This window comes from Centruroides vittatus, unplaced genomic scaffold (genome assembly GCF_030686945.1).
Source record: "Centruroides vittatus isolate TY-2023 unplaced genomic scaffold, ASM3068694v2 scaffold_384, whole genome shotgun sequence".
Classification (NCBI taxonomy): Eukaryota; Metazoa; Arthropoda; class Arachnida; order Scorpiones; family Buthidae; genus Centruroides; species Centruroides vittatus.
In genome coordinates this window covers 336,147-361,502 of record NW_027122705.1, presented here as the reverse complement: position 1 = coordinate 361,502, position 25,356 = coordinate 336,147, and the positions used below count along the sequence as shown (strand labels likewise).

At 30.1% G+C, this 25,356-nt stretch overlaps 2 protein-coding genes across 4 annotated transcripts in view; both read left to right on the top strand.

Annotated features, from left to right (window-relative positions):
* The window catches only part of LOC136988685 (uncharacterized), a 66,993-nt gene extending 64,058 nt beyond the window's left edge, over positions 1-2,935 (top strand). Inside the window, exon 3 of the mRNA XM_067286611.1 lies at positions 2,603-2,935. Coding sequence (XP_067142712.1) covers positions 2,603-2,935 — 333 coding nt within the window. The remainder of the gene's footprint in view (positions 1-2,602) is intronic.
* A 2-nt stretch (positions 2,936-2,937) lies between these two features.
* The window catches only part of LOC136988684 (poly [ADP-ribose] polymerase tankyrase-like), an 88,167-nt gene continuing 65,748 nt past the window's right edge, over positions 2,938-25,356 (top strand). For all 3 annotated transcript variants that reach the window (XM_067286609.1, XM_067286610.1, XM_067286608.1), the window contains exons 1-2: positions 2,938-3,211; positions 24,953-25,072. In XM_067286609.1, the coding sequence (XP_067142710.1) occupies positions 2,938-3,211; positions 24,953-25,072 (394 nt within the window). The remainder of the gene's footprint in view (positions 3,212-24,952; positions 25,073-25,356) is intronic.

Sequence of the window (25,356 nt, the reverse complement as noted above, 5' to 3'; positions counted from 1 at the left end):
AGGTGTTGGTAGGTTCCTTTTGTACAATTACAACCTTGCTTCTGTGCATTCAGAGACTTTTTTATTTAATAGCATTTAGCATTGTGTCTGCTCATTTGTACCATCAAAAAAAACTATGAATTAGTTCATATTTTATACTATATGTTTTTCTTTACTTATAACAAAAACACAAACCTCCAAAAACAGGGAGTTTGTACGATCAGCCTTTCCTCAGGACTTATGTAAGTTGATAGTATGGGCACTTAAAAACAAGTCAAAATGTTTAAGACCACATTAAAGACTGAAATCTCTATTTACATTCCTACCTTGTACATCAACAATCATGTCAAGAAGCAAATCTTTATTCTCTGGCAAGACAACTGGGACTATGACACCACTGGTAGGTTCACTTACACTTTCATCCCCAAGGTTGACACTACTGTGATTCGTCGCCACTTTTACCCCAGTTACACCCTCACTCAGCTACTTACAGGACACAACAACTTTAGGCAATACTTGCATAGATTTAACCTTGGGGACAATCCACAATGCAATTGTGGTATTCAGGAGGACCAAACACCATTTCACTTAGTTTTTTGCTGCAATAGGTACAATCACATTAGGGATAGTTTAATGAGAGCTGCTAATCTTGAAGAGTATAACTGGCCTTGCAATCTGTACCAACTCATTTACACTCTTAAAATATTCCATCATCTACTCATTCTACTCACATTTATATCCCTTAGTGGGGCTCTTGGGAGCACTCGCTCCAGGTTCAAGGATGGCAGTTAGCTTTACCTTGCGTTTTTTATTTTAACTGTCAGCATTTAGCTGCCTTTTAACTTGTGTTTTAATTCTTTTTTCTTTCTTCTTTTACAGTCTAAATTTGGTTAATCCTAATTGTAAGATTAGGGACTCTTAGCTTGTTTTCCATTTAGGATATGATAGGTTAGGTTAAATTAGATTAGAGTTTGTTAGCTTTAGTCCTCTGGTTAGGTTCATCCTAGGTTATGGTATGTTAGTTTAGTTAGTGAGTAAGTTAATGTTTAAAAAAAAAAAAAAAAAATTGGGGTCTTGCCCATTTGTCTTGTCTAGTTTGTCATTGTGTTCGTTTCCTTTTCGCACTGTCTGTCTAGCTGTTAAAGTAGTATTAAGATTCGCAATTGCGTTCAGTTTTATTAGTATTAAGTAGATACAAGTCTTCTTACTAACAGCCACTTGGCACTAACTTCTACACTTAGCTATTCATGACGGCATTCCATTATTGGTGTTCGTTACACTCAGGTTTTATTTTAGACTGTTTGGGGGACTATGGCCTTGCAGCATAAAAACTGCATGCCAACATCAAACATAGAGGGTACTGTAGCCATATGTATGCCATTCAGAGGGATCCTATCTTTCTCTACTGTCTATCTCCTCTCCCCCCTTCTTCCCTCTTCCCTTACCTTCTTTTTTGCCGGCTAAACACTTCATGTATGGCCGATGTCTTTCTTGTATGTATCAGATTAATTATATAACACAATGGTTCTCAACCTTTCTGAGGCTTCAGAATGCCATTCATATATATATATATATATATATATATGTATATATTTTTTTTTTATTATGCAGAGTACTAACATTAATATATTCAAAAATCAATAAGGAATTTCATGTATACTATTCTCATGAAACATTGAAGCAGTGAACTAATAAACTTTGACTTGTGTGAAATAGTAAACTAGGAATTTTCTATAAGTAATGTACTTTGTTGTAGTACATTGGAATAAATATGCAATAAAAAGTTTTAAAAAATTTTTTCGGTGTGTATGTGGACCACTTGGGGCAAGTTTGCAGAACATAGGTTGAGAACCATTTCAACAGTAAAATTAATGAATTAGATATTTCAATTTCTCAAAATTTATATGCAAATGGATTAATGTTTGGATTTAAAACATGCTATCATCTTTTTCTCGCAACAGACTTTAGGGATACAATTTTTTATATTATATTCTTGCATTTTATTTAAAACTAAATTACTATTAATAGCAGTAACAATGCTTTTAGTTGTTATTGAAAACTCATTCATTCCAATCAATATTTTTAACTAACATACTATTAAAATGTTTTAAAATTATTTTGTTGAAAGCAGTTATAATTATTGCTTGTAAATTATTTATATTTTAAAAATTTCTCATGTTTAGAATGTTTTTTGAACACTTTTATACTTGAGTCAGTTATTCTATATGGATATGCTTAATCAGTAATGTAAATCATCCCAAAACATAGTCATCATCTTATGATGATTAAATATGTAAATTTTAGTAACTAAGTTTTAAACATAAGAAATACACTAATCAGTATTAATAAAAGTTGTAAACTTATACATAAGAGAGACTATTCAAAAGGATTTCATTGAGTGTGTGGGAAGGAACACATTTTAATATTTGTTTAGTATAATAGATATGTGATTTTATTTGAAATTAAATAATATTTTAGAATTTAAATTTAAGAAGTATGAATTTAAAGATTTAAAATCAGCTGTATTTAATATTCATTATTTGACTAATAACAAAAGAAAAATGATCTTTTAAGATTGTTTTAATTATTTAAAATATATATATATGTTTTTTTTTTTTTTCAGAATGGAAAATTATCAGAAAGACCCATTATAAAACCTGCCACCCCATCAGCCATACAAGAAGGTAGATCAACTCGTCACACATCAGGCAGTAATCGTCTCCGAAGACATTCGCCGGGGGTAACTTCAAATACAAGTAAAACATCACCTTCTACTGTAGACATGCCACACGCTAATTTCCTCCAGCACATACGGCTGTTAACGAGAAAAGGCCAGTTAAAAATTCGGTATCTACATCTCATTTACAGACTCAGTCAACTAAGCGTTCTTCCTCTGTGCACAGTGTTTCCCAGTCTTTACAGAATGCTTCCTCTTCATCAGAAAATACATCTTTAACAATGTTAGAAAATAGTTCTAGTGTTAAATCAAATAAACATCCATCTCAGTCTTCTCCCTCCATTAATAAAAAGCGTCCTAAACGCACAGCCACTCCAGAAACAGAAAATTCCATCCCAAGATCAAGTAAACGAATTCGACTACAATATCAACCTTTTCAGTCACCGCCACCACCCACAATTATTCCTCCAATTCTACGTCATTCTCCAAAGACTGCAGAAGATAAGATAATCGTTTTCAACAAAGGCGAATTTCTTGCCGTCAGAAATGAAAACGGTATGTAGGTTTTTGTTAATTTTTATGTATTATTTAAAAATTTCTAAATATTAACATTTTATTTATAATGTTTAAGCATTTTTCTCTGTGATAGAAGAATTTGATTGAAAGTACATCATCACTTTTAGAATTAATTTAATAATTTTTTACATTATTTTATAATTTATCTTAATTGATTCCCAAAAAATTATATTTCTATTAAAATAGCTGCAATTTATTTCAAACTATTCATAAAAAGTTTAAATCTACTTAAATCTATATTTTTAAATATTGTTTCAGTTTTTTTATTGATCACTAAATCACTTTCACTCCCACTCCCATTTTCTACAAATAGATTTTCAATAACTTGCAGAGAGAGATTCTTTTGTCTGGCATGATCAGTCTGTCTCTATGGTAGTTAGATTTAATGTTTTTGTTTACTGTATATTTTGTAAATAACATAACTCTACAGAATTTTATTTAGATTTTTTCATTTTTTATATAAGCAGGTTATCATATTTTACATTATTGTTAGGTTATTGTAGACATTTGTTAATAAATGAACTTCTCTTTTTTTTATTTTTCTTGTGAAGTTCCAGGACTGAAGTCAACTCCATCACATGTGTACAGGATGGTCATAAATATAATTTTAACAAAATGTCAGGATTTCCAACACCAGTTAGAATAATTTTAAGGCATTCTAATTTGTATGTTGTTCAACCAGAAGTAAAAAAAGGAGGGAATGTTCATTGTCGTAATACATGAGTAAGACGATGGAATTAGACCTTAAATATTTAGGAAACCAGACACTCAATATCCAATAAAATTTCAAATTTATTAATACTTGTAACAAAATATAAATTGAGATTAACAACAACAAAAATTTAGTTTAATGTATTTAAATAGAAACATATGATTATATGGATTTTCTTAAAATTTACAGGAATTATCCTACTTTTCTCTTATCCCTATTTCTATCCAATGGAGAGAGAGTTTACAACGAAATTATATTACCTCTAAAGCTTTTTATAATTCTTCCTTTTTTCTTCTGGAGAAAAATTCATTTGTTTCTGCATTTATGGGAATTTTCAGAGGGATGGTGGAAAACACTAGGTGTGAAGGTCTCAACTGGGTTTCCGTGCCCTAGTCTATCATGGTTGGTTCTATTTATTCTATTTCAATCGTCCAGTCATCAGGGACAATTTGGGTCACCTGATGAGTGAAGCAACAAGGATATTTCTTGTTGAATTGTTATCAAAGTTAACATCTTCCCTCATAAATGACAGTAACTTTCCTCAAAAATGAAAGAAAGTCCTGTTGTGACTCAACATAAGCAACAAATGATTTTTTCATTAAATTAAATGTTACATTAATTTAGACACGTTAAAACAATTATGCTCCCTTGGATCTCACATTATTCTTTTATATGTTAGCCAAAAATAATCAAAAAAAAGTAGTATAAAAGAATAAAATTATTATTATTTTTAAGTTTTAACATAAATAATAGATCATTTATTTTTCTATTTTAGTTTATGTATCAATAGGTATGTAATAATGATATTTTTTAGATTCTTTTTGAATAACTCTTTTTTTAATTTTGTGCTTTGATTTTGAATTGTGTTTTTTACATAATATTTAACTTGTAGTCTTTTTATTAAGAAATGTATGTTAAGGCCAAAGGATTGCCAAGTTATATTGGGCTAAATTACTGGCAAGTATTAATATTTAGTAGTAATACAGCCTGATATAATTCAGTAATCATTTGGCTTTAATATATGACTATTAGGTTTGGATATTTATATTTATAAAAAGACTAAATCATAACTTAGAAAAAAAAATCTGCTTTGTTAAATGTAAAGAAGTTATTTTTTTTAAATTTAGATACATTTATTAGTTTTTGATTCGTATGAAAGATGTTTGGAAAATTTATGAAAAATAGTCATTTACAAGAAACCTACTTTATTGGAAGCATAACAAAAATTACACTTTTTCTAATACTACTTTCTCAGCTATTTTATGTATAATATGGGAAAGTATTGAAATAATGTGAAATTTGACCCTCCAGGTTTTTTGCAAATCTTGAAGTTTCAATACCTCCTGAACCCAAAAAGTCAAAAAGGGGGAGAAATTCTGCACGTATGTGTTGGTGTCTATTTGTTTGATATTTTAGGATGGTGTAAAAATTAAGAAACAAAATTTGACATGCTAACTTGCATTAATGGCAACTTCAAATACAAGTAAAACATCACCTTCTACTGTAGACATGCCACACGCTAATTTCCTCCAGCACATACGGCTGTTAACGAGAAAAGGCCAGTTAAAAATTCGGTATCTACATCTCATTTACAGACTCAGTCAACTAAGCGTTCTTCCTCTGTGCACAGTGTTTCCCAGTCTTTACAGAATGCTTCCTCTTCATCAGAAAATACATCTTTAACAATGTTAGAAAATAGTTCTAGTGTTAAATCAAATAAACATCCATCTCCCAAAACAGCAGCCCACATTTAAAAATTCAGCAATGAGTTGCATAAGTTTCCTGACAAATCTGGGAAAGTTATGCAATTCATTTCTGGATTTTTATTTTTAGAATGATAAAGCCCATCTGTATAGAAAAATAGAGAAAATGAAATAAATCTATTATAATACAATTGGTTTTCTATTAACTTTTGTTAATTATATGAAAAATCAAATATTTATTTTATTTCATAAAGGCTATTTCTATAAAGTAAAATGAACAGTTTTCAAGGATTATGTAAATGCAGAATTCATTGTGAATAAATTTAATCAGAAGATAAATAAAGTAAATTAAATTTTGATACAAAGGAAACTAACAGTCTTTGAGTTAATTAAAATAATAAATAATGTATTCCAAAAATACATAAATCAAGAGAGTATTAACAAATGTAGAAAACAATTCAATAATGAATTGTATAATACTAAGCATTTATTTAAAGAATGAATGGGTGTAAACAATTTCCTGAAAAGAACAAGTATACTATGTTATGTATAAAATATGCATTAAACAAAGTTTTTAAAATTTACTGAAAAACAGCTAATGTAGGTACAAATTTTTCTTTCGAAGTAATTGAATATTTGCTTGTAGAAATTGAAGGAAAAAATAGTTTTAATTTATCTAGTTTATGTTAAATAAATAAATCAAACCACTGTTTATTTCAGGCAATCAATATTTTTAATAAAGGAAATAAATGAGTGACCTTTTGTACATTTCCAGCAGTGTCGCTGTTGAGAACCTAAGAAAGATCATTTAATATGAAAATATTGCCAGATGAATTTAGCAGTACATAAAAAATCCATAAAAAGATTTTCAAGACAATACACACAAACGTGTCTTTATTCCAGCCCAGTTCTTTCAAATGTACATTTGAGGAATTAACAAATTTTACGATTAAGTCGACTTTTCTTTATAGGCTGCTCGTTCTCCTCTAAATGTAAAACAGTTAAAATAACCCTCTGGCAGTGGCATTTCATATAAAATTAAATACATTTAATATAAAAATATGGCCAGGATGAATTTAGCAATACATGAAGTTTTACATTTAGATGCGGATGAGCAGCCTATAAAGAAAGGTCGATTCTGCTGTGAAATTTGTTAATTCCTCAAATGTGCATTTGAAAGGACTGGATTGGAATAAAGACACATTTGTATGTATTGTCTTGAAGAATCTTTCTTAAGGATTTTTATGTATTACTAAGAAAGATCAGTTAGAACTACTAAATAATTGATGACAATCTTTAGGAATAATTTTATGCTATAATCTCAGAAATAAATGTTTTTAGTTAGATATGATCTTGTTTCTGGATGTAGACAAAATTTTATAAAATAAATAAATCTTTTTAAGGTAAAACCTTAAAGAAATATTAAAATGTTAAAGAAAATTTAAAAACATATCCAAATAAATTTTAATAGAGTTCAACAAAACCAGCAGATTGTTTGATATTAAATTTTTAAAAATCTATGAAAATTGTTAAATTGTTTTTGAAAATTTATTAAAAATAATAATACATTTTATTGTATTATTTTATTAACACAAGTTGATCATAACTAGAGTAGACAGGCTGTCTGTAGAAAGAACTATTCAGTAAATCTCATCTTTACTTGGTTTGTTTGCTATTCCCGTTAAGCAGTTTTAATTTTCAGGAAAAATTTCAAGTATAAAATGAATTCAGGTGATAAAATGGATCAAGTATATAATGAATTTCAAGTATAAAAGGAGTTAAAAAACATTCTTCACAATTCTTTGACAGATGAACACTCAATGGTGCTCACTTTGCTTAATCTTGTGTCAATTCTACATTCCATATCTGTAATCATGTTTATAACTGAAATAAAATTATTACACTTTGTTTCTTAACTTCCAAAATTCATTAAAAAACATAATATAAAATTCCCTTAATATGCATATTATTTATCACATTAAATCCCCTTAATGTGCTGTCCAAAATTAATATAATTATATTATATTAATTTTGAACTGAAATTTTTCTCCAAAAATTGAAATTATGTACTTGAAGCAATATGTATACAAAATTTGGTTGAGATTTGCCTAATAGTTTTATTTACAGAGAGCTCTAAACAACTACTTTTTAATTATTATCATCCAATATATTAGATGCCACTGTTTTTCTTACACTGATAAATTTAAGGTAAAAATACAATGCATGAAATTAGATTTTTACAATAATTAGAAATTATAATGACTACTGTTAACTAAGATTTACAAGTAGTATCTGTTAAATTTGTATCAATTACATATTATTGTGCCAACATTTTTGTTTTGCTGAATCAATGTGTCATATTAATAAAAATATTTTGTAACATAAGATGTTTTCTTATTTTCACAGTATAATTTTTCTCCATGAATCACACAAAGATGAACTTTTCAAGGTTGTTTTAGATGAGTGATTAGTCAGTCTCATTGATGATTTAGATATTTTATCAAATAATTGTCATATAATATATCTTAGTTGTCAAAATCTGTCTTTTAGCAATTATATTATTTATTTATATGGCTATCATTTTATTTATTTTTATACATAAATAAAATGATAGTAATACATTGACCAGATGATGTTTTGTTTCATTTTCATGCAGATGCATTGTACTCATACAGTATACAATAACTGCAATTGTAGTTGAGGTCCAATAAAATGCCATTTTTTCCAACAATTCACAAACACATTCAAATGCCAGTGTAATAGATGTCAATGAACTGAAAAAATATTTTGAATCTTTCTCAGCAGAAATGCAATAAATAATAAACAGACAGTTTTACATTTTTGGATAAGCACTATGCATTGGTGTATTTACTAGTTTCATTTGGGAAACCTTATATAACTGTGGAATTCTCAAAGCCAAGATGTCTTTTAAGCTTTGATTGTTTTCTGTTCAAATTTTAAACTGGATATTCTAATATTGTTATTAAGGCCGTTTTTGAATTGAGAAGAGAATAAGTATTCCAATATTTTGTAAAATATCAAATTTTTTGAGAAAAGTACATTTTTTTTCCCCTCAAAAATAATCAAAGTTTCCATACAGATGACTTTTTAACTGTAATAGCTATAAAAAATTCTACAATAATTTTTAATACAATTTGGCATCAAAATATAATTTTGGTTATTAAAAATCAGGTTTTACTTTTTTTTTTTTTTTTAACTACTGTCCACCTATAAAAATCTGACAAAAATGTTTCTTGCCTCTTGGAAACACCTTTACAGGAAAAATTGGAGTATTGCATGTTTTTGATAAGAAAAAATGTATTTGAAAAAAATATTTTTCAAATTACGATTTTGTCAAAAAATCTAAAATGAATTTTTTTTAATGCAAAATGATGTAAATGGCACCATATTTTTAAAAATCTTTGTAAAATGTTTATAAAGTGAAGAAAAATTAGATTGAAAATCATATTTTCCTTAGTTTCTATGGATTGAAAAGAATAAAGGACTTGAAAATTGCTACATTATGATTTAATGTTGAAGAATCTCCATTAAAAAATTTGGTTTGGTTTGGGGGATTTCTCACATACTTGGCTAGGCACTTATCACTATACTTGTGATTATCCTACAACAAATTTTTTCTTTTGAATGCTGTTGTTTTCTTGAATCTTTGGAATACTTGATTATATAAATTGTCTGTTTAATTCTTAATTAAATGATTGTTATTTACTTTTGAATAATGATTTAGAGATACTTTTGATCTTATCTCTGTGTCAACCATGTTTTAATGAGAATTTTATTCAAGAAAGAAATTATTTGAAGAAATGATAATAATATGGAATCTGAGTGATCATGCAAAAAATTGCAAAAACCATCAGATAATAAATTACAATAATTTTGTGATTAATTTCTTAAATTGCAAAATTAAACTGCACAGTAATTGGCAAATTATAAATTCTGATTATGTAAATTTGTAAATATATGGAATAATCTAATTGTTAATGTTCCTGCTGTAACCGTGTAAAAAAAAATAAAAAAACACTCACGTTTTGATAGCATCATTCTGTTTTCAGTTCTTCAGAATTTATCTCTTTGTCATCAGAAGCTGCTAATCTTTTGTGTGCTATAATTATACTGACTGTAATCTTTGTATTAATAAAATGCCATCTTATCTTTCTGATTTTGCAGTTGTAAATCAAAAGACTAAAAGTAACAGAGTTATCATAGGCCTGAAAACAATAGTTAATTTTTATTCTGGAGACCAAGTAAATTATGGATAGGAATAGGCATTCTCATTTTCTTTGGATAGTCTTCACTCATATTGATGCATTTGTCATATTGCTTCACTTGGTTAAAAACCGCTATGCCCTGCGTATGGTTGAAGTTTCAAACAACTTTTCCCCCCTGCTGATGAAATGCTGTCCTCCTAGTGTAAGGTCCAGACTGTAAAGGCTGTTGAAATAATCTCCCCTTTTCTCTAAACTTCCTTTTCTTTGTATATTGAATAAAATTTATTTATTTTTTATTTTTTTATTTTATGTCTTTTTATGTGACATAAAATAAAGGTTAGAGACGATTACTTCATAAAAGATGGTAATATCTTTACGTATGATTTAAATTTGGAAGAAGTAATACAGATTAAATATTTTTTATGAGTCGCCAGACTGTTGATAGAGAGAGGCGTGAGCAGGAGAGGTTGGAATTTGATGTTAAAAAACAGACTAATATTAAGGAAAATCGTAATCGCCACCAGGAGAGTTCATTAAACTTGTTACCTCTAGACCAAGTTGAGGAGAATATTCAGGCTATCCTAAATAAAATTAGCATAAGCTTTTGGAATATCCAAGGTCTATTTTAAAAAAATCTATAAAGACCCTGTTAAGCAGTTTTTACAATCGCATGAAGTAATGGGATTCACAGAGACTTGGATACCAGATATAAATAAGATAGGGAAGAGACCCCTAGAAGATAAGTTTTGGATTCTACATAGTAATGCTCAAAAGCCACAAAAATTTGGTCGACCAGCTGGGGGTTTGTTACTATTAATAAAGAAATCGTTTGGTCAACTAGTGCAAACACATATTACTTCCAGTTTTATATTCGCCTTGGTGGAATTAAACCAGAGGCTACAATTGTTGTGGAGAGAAGCGAGATTGGGAATCGTTTTAGTATATATATCCCCATCGTCAGCTGCTCTAGGGCATATTGAAGAGATACAAGAAAAAATCAACCAATGGTTAATATATTCCGACCTTTGGGTGTTAGGTGGAGATTTCAATGGATGTATAGGCGACAAACTGGATACGATATATAAAGGAAAAAGTTTGAGAATTGATAATGCGAGGATATCGAAGGATAGTGTGTTGAACAATAATGGAGAAGTACTGTTAAATTTTACACGTGAAAATAATTTTTTTATGCTAAATGGGAGATTTACCGGAGATATTCCAGCGGAATATACGTTTATAAGTCACACTGGCAAGTCAGTCATAGATTATATCATTTGTTCAGAGGAGTTGCTTAGTAAGTGTATAAAGTTGTCGATTCTTGACCTTGATCACTCAGATCATTTTCCAGTACAGTTGTTGTTGTCCAAGAGTGGAGTTCTGCCAGAACAAACTACAGAAACATAAAGAGGCGGGATCGTTGGGAAGTAGAAGGTTTGATAAACAGAAATTGTCACAAGATTTGCCAAAAAAGTTTGAGGAGATATTAGTCCAAGAATCACTCCACAGACCAATTGATAATTATGAGAATCTAATTGCGATAATAGATGCGTGTCGTGTAAAGTATAGGCAGGGATGTGAACCACGGAGATTTAAACAGATTTGGTATGACAATAGATGTTACTACTACAAGATAAGGAAGCAAAAGAGTTTAGCTCAGTTTAGGAAAACAAATCAAGAAGCAGCCTGGAAGAAATATGTACAGAACAAAAGATGGTACAGGAATTTTGTGAAGGCAAAAAAGAAAAGATATTTATCCGAACTTAACGATAGGCTGATAGAAGCTAAGGACTCGAAAGTATTCTGGGATATCATAAATGATTTTCGTCGACCCATTGGTTATTTACGAGAGCCAAGTTGTGTACCGTACACTAGTTGGCTACAGTATTTTGAAGGGTTCTCAGCCGATTATCGTAATAAAATGGATCAAGTTTATGTGGAAGAATCTTATACTGAGGTAAAAACTAGTGAAGAAGTGTTTAGTGTCCAGGAATTACAAAGTTGCGTTGTGAAACTTAAAGTGAAATCAGCACCAGGTATAGATACTATTCCTAATAAATTAATAAAAAGTTTACCAGTATCTATACTTAGTTATCTTGCAAGACAATATAATGGCTTTTATTCAAGAGTAGTAGTTCCAGTTGACTGGAACAAAGTAATATTCTTCATGTTATACAAGAAAGGGGAAAGGTTAATACCTGGCAATTACCGTCCCATTGCATTATTACCGACGTTTCGTAAGCTGTTTACATCAGTGCTGCTTTCCAGGTTTATTGCATGGATTGATAGAGAAAATCTTAGGAATCCCACGCAGTTTGCCTTTGTCAAAAAAGGTGGGACTCAGTTAGCTCTATTTGTGTTAATGGCCATTGTACAAATTCAGCTGTATAAGAAGAGACAGAAAGTTTTCGCCTTATTCCTAGATATAGAGAAGGCATATGATGCAGTAAATATTAAAAACCTTCAAAATAAAATGCGATACTATCAAGCGGAGACTTTAATGGTAGAAATGATAGGATTGTTATTTGGAAGCTATGAAGCGACTATTAGATAAGATGACATGCAGTGGGTGCCGTTTAGGATAGATTGTGGGCTGTTACAGGGTGACCCATGGTCCCCCCACCTCTTTAATTTTTATACTTTTGATTTAAATAACAGTTTTGAAAGGGAAGAGGATGGATTCTTGATTGAAGAAAATATAGTTCACTCCATTGTCTATGCAGATGATATTGTGATAATCGCCCCCACTGCTGCTGCTCTACGGAGGAAAATTCAGCAAACAATGTTATATTTTAATAAATTAAAATTGAATATTAATCCGAAGAAATCAGCTATCATGGTGTTTAGAAATAGTGCTAAGATTTCAAAGAAGAACATGTCATTTTATATTAATAAAGAGGAATTAAAAATAGTCAATGAAATGAGGGGACCAAGAAGTTTTTAGGGGTAATCTTAACCCCTATGTTGTCCTTTGAAAAACAAGTCAAGATGTCACTGGTCAAGGGAAATAAGTTAATAGGAAGTATAGGAATGTTATTTTCAAAAATTAAATTAAAAAACACCCAAACGCAATTTAAATTGTTTAATTCAATAATTGTAAATGCAACAAGCTATGCAGCCCCAATTTGGTGTTTGCCAAAATATCAGAAGTTAGAGGCGATTCAAAATAAGTTCATACGGAGAGTGTTTTTACTGGACTATAAAATCCCTGGAAGTATACTAAGATTAGAGTTGAATAGAGTCAGAATGACGTCAATGTTGGTTAAGAGATGTGTAAAAATTTTAATGAAGGTGAGAGACAGTGGGCAGCTGTTGTTTAGTCTTTTGAACCAATTATATAGGAAATCATTACGAACAGAATCGAGAAAGAACTGGGTAAGTCACCTGACTAGAGTAATTAATAATTTTGGATTTTCGATGGGCCCGTTTATACACCTTCTGGAGATTAGTGAAGATTTATGTAAACAGCTTACTAGAAATGTAATGGAGAATTCATTGATACTTGATGTGGAGGATATCCGGACACGAAAGATGCCGAATTCATATAATATAATACTGGACTACCCTAATATTAATAATTACATGTTGCTTAATCTCCCCTTTGGTGTTAAGAGGTTCTTCGTCCAGCTTCGCCTTAATAATGATGTAATAACGATTGAAAACAAGATTTATATCTATTCTAAAATTGAATGTCCGAGGTGTTTAGAAAACTTCACTAAATTTCATCTGGTCTGTGGATGCGAAAAAGCAATAGTCCTAAGACAAAGTTTCGATTTAAATATTTTAAATGAGTGCTCCTCGGAAAAAGAAATGTATATGTTTTTTCATGTGGCTAAGTTAAAATCTATTTATAACTTGTATAATTTTGTTAAAAAATTTGTAACTATATAACTGTTTATTTAATGAATGTTGATCATAACTCCCCTTGTAACAGGCCAAGGCCTATTACAAATAAAGATGAATTGAATTGAATTAAAAAAAAAAGAATAAAATTTATTTAGTAGTTTTATTGAATATATAAATATTTGAACTAAATTTGTTGACTTGGGGATACTGTTACTGCTACCATGTGGAGTCTTGCATTGTCATTAAGGAGGATGATGCCTGAACAGAGAAGGCCTGGCCTCTTTGTTGAATGGCTCTTTCAGTCTTGTCATTGTGTCACATGTTGGCATTCACATTTCTGTTTTCCAGCAACAGCACCTCTTTGACATTCCAAAACACAGTGAGAAGAATCTTGCTTGCTGATTTGAGTCACCTTAAACTTCTTTTTGGCCAGGGAATCTAAGTGCTTCTATTCTATGGTGATAAATTTTAATTTTTGGAGAAAATAATAAACCCAACTTGCATCTCCATAGCAGTTCAGAAGATAAACTATTTTCCTTCTGTTCATTGTGCAAGAGATGTTGCAGGCTGAATCTCATTCTGGCAGTCTTGTGATCAATATTCAGTTTCCAAGGCACTCTTCATACTTTTATTAACATCTCATGACACATAATTTTATCAAAGTTTTCTTTATAGATTCATTGTTGTTGTTAAGTGTTGGTTTACTAGTAATCATTCTAGGAAAAAGTAGCTTTATCATGTTCTTCCATAGATTCATATGCATAACTTTAACTCTCAGCACCATTCTTGTACTTCCAGCAATACATTTATTAATAACATTGGGATACTATAGATTACCACCTATGGAATTTCGAGACTTTGAGTATATTTCTGAACTGAGGGGACCAAGAAGAGTTCAATGATACCATACTTTTGGACTGGAGACCAAAAATAAGAAAGTTATCATACTTTTTTCTGGTGATTGGGAGTTGCATCGCTCTCTCTGCTAAGCCTATCGCGTGTTTAACAGGCAGTCTGGCAAGTCAGCCATATATACCTTCAACAGAGGCAGATGTTGATCCACGAGCACACTGATCATCTGCAGTTGGAGTTAAATCCTTTTTGCACACCCTCGTGCTCCTCGACCTTGGGGCCTACAGCTGCCGACATTCTCAGTCGCTGACACGCTCGCTATCGCTCGCAGTCAGCTAGTTAGCGAGTTACTATGTGCCACTATCATGGCTTGTCCAACAAACCTAACCTATGCCTCCGGGAGATGACTGTCACTGCTAGGCGGCAGAAAAGTCTGAAATGGCGTGGAATGCACTGTAAAAAGCAAGAAATAGTAAATATTGTAACTTTCTTATTTTTGGTCTCCGGTCCAAAAGTAGGGTATCGTTGAACTCATCTCGGTCTCCTGAGTTCAAATATATACTCAAAGTCCCAAAATTCCATAGGTGGTAATCTATAGTACAGCCAATAACACAAATATTTTTGGCATATTTCGTAAGCCTGCATCACATTTCACACTTTGGCTTCAATTTGATAACCTTCCAAATTGTAATGCTACTCAGTAAGTGACATTATTTAATTTTTAAGATATAGAATGTCCTATATTTTTTGTGCATTTGTAATTAAAAACATAATTTAAAAAATGTAGTATCCTATATAATTATAATAAACTATTGCAGTACAGGTATACCTCGACTTACGTCGGTAATTGGTTCCAGGAGAGGCAACGTAAGTCGAAAAATGACGTAAGTCGAATTTACTCGTGTAGTTACGACGTAAGTCGAAACTACGACTTACGTCATAACTAAACGCCAATAATGAGCACTTAAAGATCGCTAAATAAGACGACAACACAGAAACACAGATGTTTTCATGGTTCGTTCCTTAGGATTTATGATGATTGTATTAACATTTACTGTAAATGTACATATTTTAATATGATTTTATGTGCTTTCAACGCTTTTCTAGTGATATTACGACTTCAATGTTTATGGCGGACAGATTTAAAGTCGAATAAACTGACTTAAACTTGATTTTTATTTTTCCATATACTTTTTTGACAAACGATGTAAAATTGGGAACGACGTAACTCGAGAGGGACGTAAGTCGAGGTATACCTGTATATAATTCTAAGACAAATAACAATATACAGTCAAACCTGTTTTTATGTGCTCTTTTTATGTGCGATTTTTATTTGTGTGATTTTTTTAATGCGAATTTTTAATTTATGCGATTTTTTTGTGCGATTTTTTTATTTGTGCGGTATAGTTGGCGACTAGTTTCGTGCGATTCGTCATGTCTCACGTTGACTTATTATAGCTAAATAAACTTATTATAGCATAAATGCACTTATTATAGTAATATTATTGCATGAATATGCGAAAAATGAAATAATTTACTTTTTAAGTCAACAAAACACCACCTGGACAAAAATATGTAAAACAGACGATAGACCAGACGATGCAGTCAAGTGCTGACATCTGTTGTCAATAAATTCTATTTCGTATGGTTTTGAGTTATTTTCTATGTGAGACTTTTTTTATGCGGTCCCTGTTGATCGCATAAAAAAATATTTTTTAATTGTGTTGCGAAAACTATTTTTTTACAGCCATTCGTGAAGTTTCGTGCGATTTTTTTTAATGCGTCTTTTTTAATGCGGTCTCTATCCCCCGCATAAAAACAGGTTTGACTGTATATTTTTTTGAGTTGTGGTTGATTTGCCTGTCTTGTGATGAAATCTTTTACTAATCTTTAGTAAAAGAATTAGTAATATTTCTAATGTAACATTAGAAATATTTAAGACCACATTAAAAGAAATATAGAGTTAGATAGATGAAAATAGAGACCAGATATAGATAGCTTAGGGGTCAGAGGCCCAAATTTACTTTTTAAATTAAAATATTATTAAAATTTGTATCTGCAATGTGACGATGTCACAATAAATAATTTACATGTTTAAAATTTCAATTTCATTGAGATGATTATTAAAGAGATAGTCAGTGCCAAGAAGGTAGAAATTAAACAGATATGGAAAAAGAGAATCACCCTGAAGGGATACACGTGATAGATTAAATTCAGAAAAATTGGCATTTTCTTGGGATATGGTATAACTTTATATTCAGAAAATAGTTTCATAACTGAATTTGAAAATTTATTATCCACTATCTTTTTTCATTAACATATCCAATCTACCAAGGTTGCACATGTACAGAATTGAAGACAAACATCTTCCTGTGCTTTTTAAGCAAGAGAGTTGAATCAGAGATAGTAATAAAAATATAGTAAATTCAGTGAGTTTTGGAAGAAGCAAATTAGAATGCAGATACCAATTTTCAAACTTGTCAGCAAGCATTGAAACAAAACAGTTCTCATTATGGAAAGAAGTGCAATCAGTCAATAATTTTTTTGGGAGTTTAATGTCTCCTGTTTTGAATATCATGCACCACTTTACTGGATACCAGGATGGAAAATTCATGGAATTATACATAGAGTTAGACCAAAATTACTTAAAATTTTTATCTGAATTCAAAAGCAATTTTAAAAATTAACCAGAATGCTTGATTTGTTTGAATGCTTTTTTCAAATGGAGGAATTTAATTCATCTAATGTTAAATCTGGGTCCAAATAAATGTTAGCAACATGGGCACTTTCTAAAGGAGTAACTGTATAGGTAATATCAATAAAGTGAGTAAAAAACAAATACCAAGTTGCAAAATTTATTAATGATTTATCAGTTTTTGACCTTTATGAAATTGCTAAATAGTGGACCAGAAAACATTACCATTTCTTTTCATAACTAGTTTTAACTTGTGCCTTTTAAAATAGCATCTTTTCTTCTCTTTAACATGCTATGATAATTTCTTATATCATCTTTGTAAACTTGAAGATTTTCTTCAATGGTAATCTTCCGGAATTGAGCTAGGCTAATCATTTTCTTTTGTTTAATTCTATAATAGGCTAAGTGAAACTACGGTTGTTTAAAAATATTGTATATTGTGTTCTTTGTGATATTTAACAATTATGTATTCACATGTAAACTGTTTTAATCAATCATAAACCCCGTTTTCTCATGGTCACTATAATATCTGGTTACATTTTAGTTTTATTTGAAATTTCCTTTTAGGATTTTTATAATTATATTTAACATATTGAAAAGATTGTGTATTAATATTATACAGTTGTTTGTTTGATTAAAAATTTACAAACAGTTAAAATGTGATCAGCCACATCAATATAAATCATGTAAAAAATCAGAACATAAATTGAATAAAAATTCGGAACAGATAATTAGATCAATAATGATTTGCCATTGCTGGTAATACAAGTTTACTTGGCAGAGTGATTGGATTGAACAGTATATATCCATTTAATACAAAAAGCTGGAAATCTTGTACAGGTACTTCTCACTTTACGACCGATCTGCTTAATGACCACTCGCACTTACGACCAATCAAGTTTCGACCTGCAATTCGGGGAATCCCCTTTCTCAGTTTGAGTGTCGATCAGTGGCGAATAGTGACATGTACACTAAGCTTACTATAATAGGCTTGCATGTACTATAATAAGCAAATAGCGTACTATAATAGTCTTTTTATGAATAAATTTGAAGTTTGTTGCATAATTTGTATAATTTTACAACGATCCTATATTCCCGGTGCAAGCTCCTCGCTTAACGACGTAGTCATCGGAATGGAACTCGGTCGTAAAGTGAGGAGTACCTGTACTTGTTAATTAAATTAACACCTAATTTGTTACAATTTATATCTTTAGAATAACAATGGTTTAGGAATAACTAATTTAACTTTCTGCTTTTATTCCGTCTTTCAAATATCAATATGTATCTGGTTTAAACATCATTATTTGCTAGGAATTATCACATCCACAGATTCCAAAAATATTAGCCTATCAACAATTTCATTTTACCCAGATGCATTTCAAAAATTACAATATTTCATTTCTCAGTGGGCTTTCTTTCAAACAAGACAAACAAAGCACAAACATTTTTTCAATCAAAAACTGTTTGTGCCACTGAGATTGGAAATATTGTAATTTCTGAAATGCATCTGAGTAAAATAAAGTTGTTGATAGGCTAGTATTTTTGGTATCTGTGGATGTGATAATTCCTAGAGAATAACAGTGTTTGAATTGGTTACATATTGATAGTAGTAACTAATTTAGACCATAATACCAACTATCATTCTTTTGAGCTAATCGAGAGCTAAAATTTCCAAAAATTAACATGTATGATGTTAAATGCTTCCATGTGTTCAGAAAGTTAAATATTTTAGTACAAAGATGTGTAATGCACTGGAAAAAATGTCATACAAATAAAAAAAATACATTGCTGGAGTTATGAAGATTGATTTTTTTTATTTGCATAAATATTTTGAATAAAATTTTCACATAGCAGAACGCAATAGTACTTGCAATATTGATACTTTGCCCTTTTGACAGTGACAGTTCCAATTGAAAACTGTTAAAGATGATAAATTAGCTACCTTATTATGCCCTTGTATGTTTGAGCTAACGACATTGAGAGATCGCATGTTGACAATTTGATTGGTTAAATGTGATGAAAAGCCTAGAGTTTTCTCTAAAAAAATCCTTTGTAAATCTCTAGGTCAATTTCATATTACAGTAGAGCATCGATTATCCGACCCCTGATCAACCGTCACATCAGTTAACCGACCGTGTTCTAGTCAGCAAATTCAAATGTCGGCTAGTGATGTGGTGCACATCACTAGTTGAATATTTAGCTATGTCTTGGCTACTTTAATATTATTTTTGTTAAATTTTTGCGTTTTAGCTGGCACGATCATGAAAGGAGGGCCAGTATATAAACCAGGCTTAATTTTCTATTTTTTTCTTTATTTTTGTATTTATTTTTGCAAAATAAAGAAATAATTTTTAACGATACAATAGCGACGATTATTATTTTAAAAAAATTTTGTTAGGCTTAACATCGATGAAAATTCAACGCGAAGTAGGTTAATAGTGATATACTAATATACTATACTAATAATGTATTTTTTCATACTTTTCAGTTATCCAACCAACCCCAGTTCCCAATTGAGTCGGATAATCGATGCTCTACTGTATTATTATATACTATACTGTATTATGTATTATTATATAAACTTTACTCCAGTGCCTACAATCTCCATACTAACAAATTAATTACTACCATGTAATCTAAACATTATCCATTCTGCAGTATTTTCTTAATTAGCTTGCCCTGATACTTTTATCAAGCAATACTTTCCAGGCTGCTGAAATGTACATTCTTAAGACTAAAAAGAAGGGACAGGCAGTAAATTATTATATAGTTTTTAATTGTTTCTATGCAGTATTTTATAGCCTTTCTTTTCATCATTTCTAAGAAAGTTTCCAGGAGGTTTTTTTCTTCTGCAAGATAAGATTGTTAGATCAGGTGTTATACTAGTTTTATTCAGTGATGTTGATTGAGTTTTTTACAGTAACTAGAGCAGCTCAAACTTTTGATTTTCGTATGCAATTTTTAAATACATGTTTTAAAAGACTTTTCACTATCTCAGATACTTTGCTGGAGATTTGTTGTAATGAATGTAGTGTTGTCCTATTTTAAACTCTTCTTATAGGTTATGGGAATGTTTAAATATAATAATGTTTTGATTATTCTTGTTTATTTGGTCATTGAGCATATACACGTATTTGAGATGTTAATTTTTAATTTACTTCTTGGAATTTAGATTTAACTTTCATTAACATTTTTCTCTGCCTTTGCTATATGTTTAGACAGGACTGATATATTATTAATTCTGGATAGTTCTGTCCCAATTTTTTCCATATGTTTATCATGTGTTTCATAACAGTTCAGTTAAGTTAACAATGTTAAGGTTAGCTCATCTGAATTTAGATTTCCACGCTTATTTTCAGCTTGCTTGTTAGATTTTGGATTATGTAATGGTATAGATCTATTTGTTGTTGTTCTGTTTTCTGTTAGAGGTTGAAGGTTTGATATCTCTTTAACATATTAAATGATTCAGTTTGACTTACCTGACTCTTATATAATTTATTTGTGTCTGCCACATGGTCTCCCTTTATTTAAGCTGGGTCCAGGGTCAGGTTCAATTCCAGCTCTTATTATTAGGATTTTCTGTAGGCTGCCATTGTAGGAATTTGTGGTTCTTGGATTACTTGTAATAATATAATTTGTTTGACTCGGGATACTTTATAAATTAGAATTAAACTTGTGAAAAATTTCCAAGTGAGAAGAATACATCCATGCTGTATCAGTGCTAGCACTCCCATTCCACACCTTGAATAATATAACATGTTGCAGGTTGTAGTGTACTCAGGTATGGCCAACATTCAATTTTGTGTTGATGTCTTGGAATACATCTGTTGGCACAAATTATGGTCTTCATCTTGTGATGTTATCTGTTTCAGTGGATGCTGATATCTGAGCAGGCAGTTCTGTCATGGCTGCTCCATCACCACACCATTGTCTTTGACATTGTGTCATTTACAACTCTTGGTGCCAGATGTGTCACATATCTATTTATACCAGATGATTGTCCACACTTCATAATAAAAGCAAAATAAATCATTAAAATATGAAAAAATATACATCATGCTATTACAAATAATTTTTATATCATAAACTATATGTAGTAGTGATACCTTGGTTTTCATCAATAATCTGTCTGAAAACAATCGGTGAAATCCAAAACCAACAAAAACTGAGGCAGTTACTTTCATATGAATCAGTGTAAATCTAATTAATTTGTTCTAGACACTCCAAAATACATACCAAAAACACATTTTATAGAGAATTAATATGGTGTTAAATACGATAAGAAATAAATTTAAAAGACTAATCTAAAGGAAAGTGATGGAATTGTTTGGCTAGACGCGCAGGGTAATGTCTTGTCTTGTAGAAGCTAATTAGACATGAGCTTTTAGCCTATATTGCCCCGTGGTAAAGTGTGACATAATTGTTATGTAATAGTAGTTGTATGCGTTTATGATGGTCGTATCACGAGAAATAATGCCTTCCGGGAGATCTGTTTAAGGGTAACTGGTCCTATTCAGGCATTATGGATATGGAGAAAACTCGGAAAACTCCATGTGGCCAGCCTGTCCTGGCGAAGTGCGAACCCATGACTGAACTCAGTGTTCAGGGAATGGAAACTTTGGCCAATGGTGGGCTGTCGTGGGGTAATGCTCATGCAATGAGAAATAACATCACACTGAGCCAGAAAACGCACGGATGGCCCTTTGTTTTTGCAAAATTAGCAGCGATATCACTTGGGCACACTGACAAAATCTGAGGCAATTGACGAAAACTAAGACAAATTTTTTGCGGGGAAAAAAATTGACGAAAACTGAAATATTACTGTATATTGATTGATCTGATGTTTGGTACAAATTATGGAGTAATGTGATGATTGAAAAGGTTCAGACATCTCTTCTTTTTAGATATAATGAATTTGAAATTAATGCAGATCAGAATTTGATTTTTTAAGAGATATTTAAGTCTAGTGTAAGCAGGTCTAATTAAAATGGAACATTGCAATTATCAACAGAAAAAAAAAGAAATACAAAATTTAAACTCTGGACATAATTTAATGTTTAATTCTAATGTTTTAAAATAAAATAATTCTGATATAAACAGATGAAGTCATGATTATTTGTGAAGCTAGAAATTTATTATTAATGCAGGTCTGCAAAAATATATTTAAGTACAATTGAAGTAGATAATCTGTTCTTGATGATATATGAACTAGTGGCATTTTAAGTAGCATTGACCTTGAATAATATATTAGTCTAGGATGATTTGAGGATCATATGCAGTGATACAAAAGAATATATAACTTTGTTAAATAAATATATGCTTTTATGAAAACACACTCACCTCTGAACTATGTATAGGATATTGCTAGTGATTTTTCATGCTTTTTATGTAAAATATACTAAATAATTACAGTTTTAATCAAGACAATATTTACTAAAGAATAACTATAAATTATCATAAAAAGATAAAAGAGCATTTTCTCTTGGGAATTTAGCCTTTATCAGTTTTTAAAAAATGAGAATAAAAATGTTTTAAAGAATTTTTTTGAGATGTGACTATATTTTAAGATGTTTTAAAATATATTTTGATGTTATTAATTTTTAATTTTAAATCTCCAAAAAAAAAAATATAAAAATAAATGGAAAAAGTGTTAAATAGAAATCATCTTATCATTTTTTGAACTGTTTCAGACAATTCAGAAAAAGCTTTTAAACACAATTTATTATTTTGCAAACTTCCAGTGCTGAGAAATGAGTGAATATTTTTGTTTTAATTTGAGTCAATATGGAATTTTTTTCCTTAAATAGTATTGAAAAGAATTTGAAAAACAAGATTTTCTCTTTCAGTTCTTTTTAAAGCTTTGTTTTGGTTTAATCACATAGGTAAAACTTTTCTTTATTCCAGTAAAACATTAACAACAAATGTTTTCAAACAGCTTGCTTCAGGTCAGTTACAAATGTGTTTCATGTAGAATGCTTATTCTGTAGCATTCTACATTTGAATTCAATTCAAAATTTAAACTATTTTGATTTTATAAACTTTAATCCTCAGTATCTTTCTCTTAATTTCTCTCTCTCAATATCATATTTTTGTTCTTTAATCTTGCCATTGAGACATCTGTTTGTGGCTCCTAATGACAGGATTAAATAACACAAATATGATATTGAGAAAGAGAAACAAATAACAATGCTATTCATATACACTTCAGAACCAGAAATTGAAGCTAAACTGGAGCAAGCAGCATTAATTAAAAAATGTTTTAATAGAGAAGTAACAAAATTTTTAGTGATGTCAGAGATATTTAAAACAGCCTTGTAGAAGGAATGCATTAATATACAGGATGCAGATTTGTTATCGTGTGCTTTTTATGATAATCTGGGGGAAAAAATTATTATAATAACTCAATTGAATAATGGGTTGTTAATATAAAATTGTGTAAAATATATCAGTGGTAAAGTTTAAAGTTCATAAAATCAAAATAGTTTAAATTTTGAATTGAATTCAAATGTAGAATGCTATAGAATAAGCATTCTACATGGAACACATTTGTAACTGACCTGAAGCAGGGCAGTCAAGCTGTTTGAAAACATTTGTTGTTGTTAACCTTTCCTTTATTCCAGTAGAATATTATGTACAAATATTAATCACATAGATATTTCCAATTTGATTTTCTTTTTAATTGGTTTTAGTTTTTTGTAAAAATCAAAATTCTGGTTTGGTAACTAGAACTGACTCATCCTTATTGGAAGTAGGTAACAGTGTAAGTAGGAAGCAATGTAATAAGTGACTGAACTGATTAGAAAAAATTAAATGGTATTTCAATTTCACTTCTAAAATACAAGATTCTTACGTTTTGGCTAATTTCTGCAATTAATGTCTGTAGGCATAGCTGATATGCTGCTACATTTTTTTGTGATTGTTGGTGTAATATTTTTTACACTACAGATTTCTCCAAACTGCTTTAATTTCCTCAAACCTGTTTTGTATGATTGGACATACTCTGCACCTCTGGATGAAAGCATTCTGTAAATTAATACAAAAAATATAAAAGAAAGGTTTCTTTCAGTAAATGTTTGTAGTCAGAACTGTTATTGTTTAGTGTAGAATATTCCTTTTCAATAATAAGAAAAAGCTTTTTCTGGATAAGTCAACAATAACATGCTATGTAAGGAAAAATCTCAATGTAGGAAGAAACTTCCATTTTCTGCTTTTTATTGTTATTGAAAATGGAACATTCTCAGCAACAGTAAAAGTGGAAAATTGAAATTAGTATTTACAAGCTCTGTTTCAAAGTGTTTAAAATAAGAATTAAATGAAATACGACAAACAGCAATTAGGTAAAGCTTCTGAGATATTCATTTTCTGGATATTAATTGTTAAATATTAAAAATTAGTAAATTGTTAAATACTAAAAGATGGTGATGCTCCCTTCTGTATCTTTCAATTATTAACGAAGGTAATGAGCTAAAGTTCTAATTAAAATTATTTTTGTGCTGTCTAGTAATTTGGTAGTTTTCATTAATTATAATTGGTAAAAAATTTATTTTTTAATCCATTTTTTTCCCCCTTTGTATGATAACTTATTTGGAGATAAGTTTATTAAATTTAATAGTGAAAAATAAAATAGATTCGGTATCACTAATTAAACGTCTGGCTGTGTATTATTAACCATTTGTTTATTCTTTGCAGGAACCTTCTTTGTCTGCCGTACAGCTCAAAATGTTTATAAGAGCAGCAGAAGATTTAAAATACAATGGCTAAATAATGATGATACAGACATCTACACTCCTGACTTTTATGATTATACAGGTATATTTAATTTTATATCTACAGAATTCTTTTTTTCTTGAATAAAATATTAAGAAATGATTACCATATTTTACAGACTATAAGACGCACCTTAATTTTTAAGCAATTTTTTTTTAAATTGTCTATAAGACGCCTCTGAATTTTGGAGGCAATTTTTCAAAGAAAAAAGTGCGTCTTATGGTCTGTAAAATACGGTACTTATTAAATTATGTATTAAATAAAATCGATATTTGATCTATAAATGGCTGAAATCATGTTAATTATTGATTGTTATTTAGAATAAT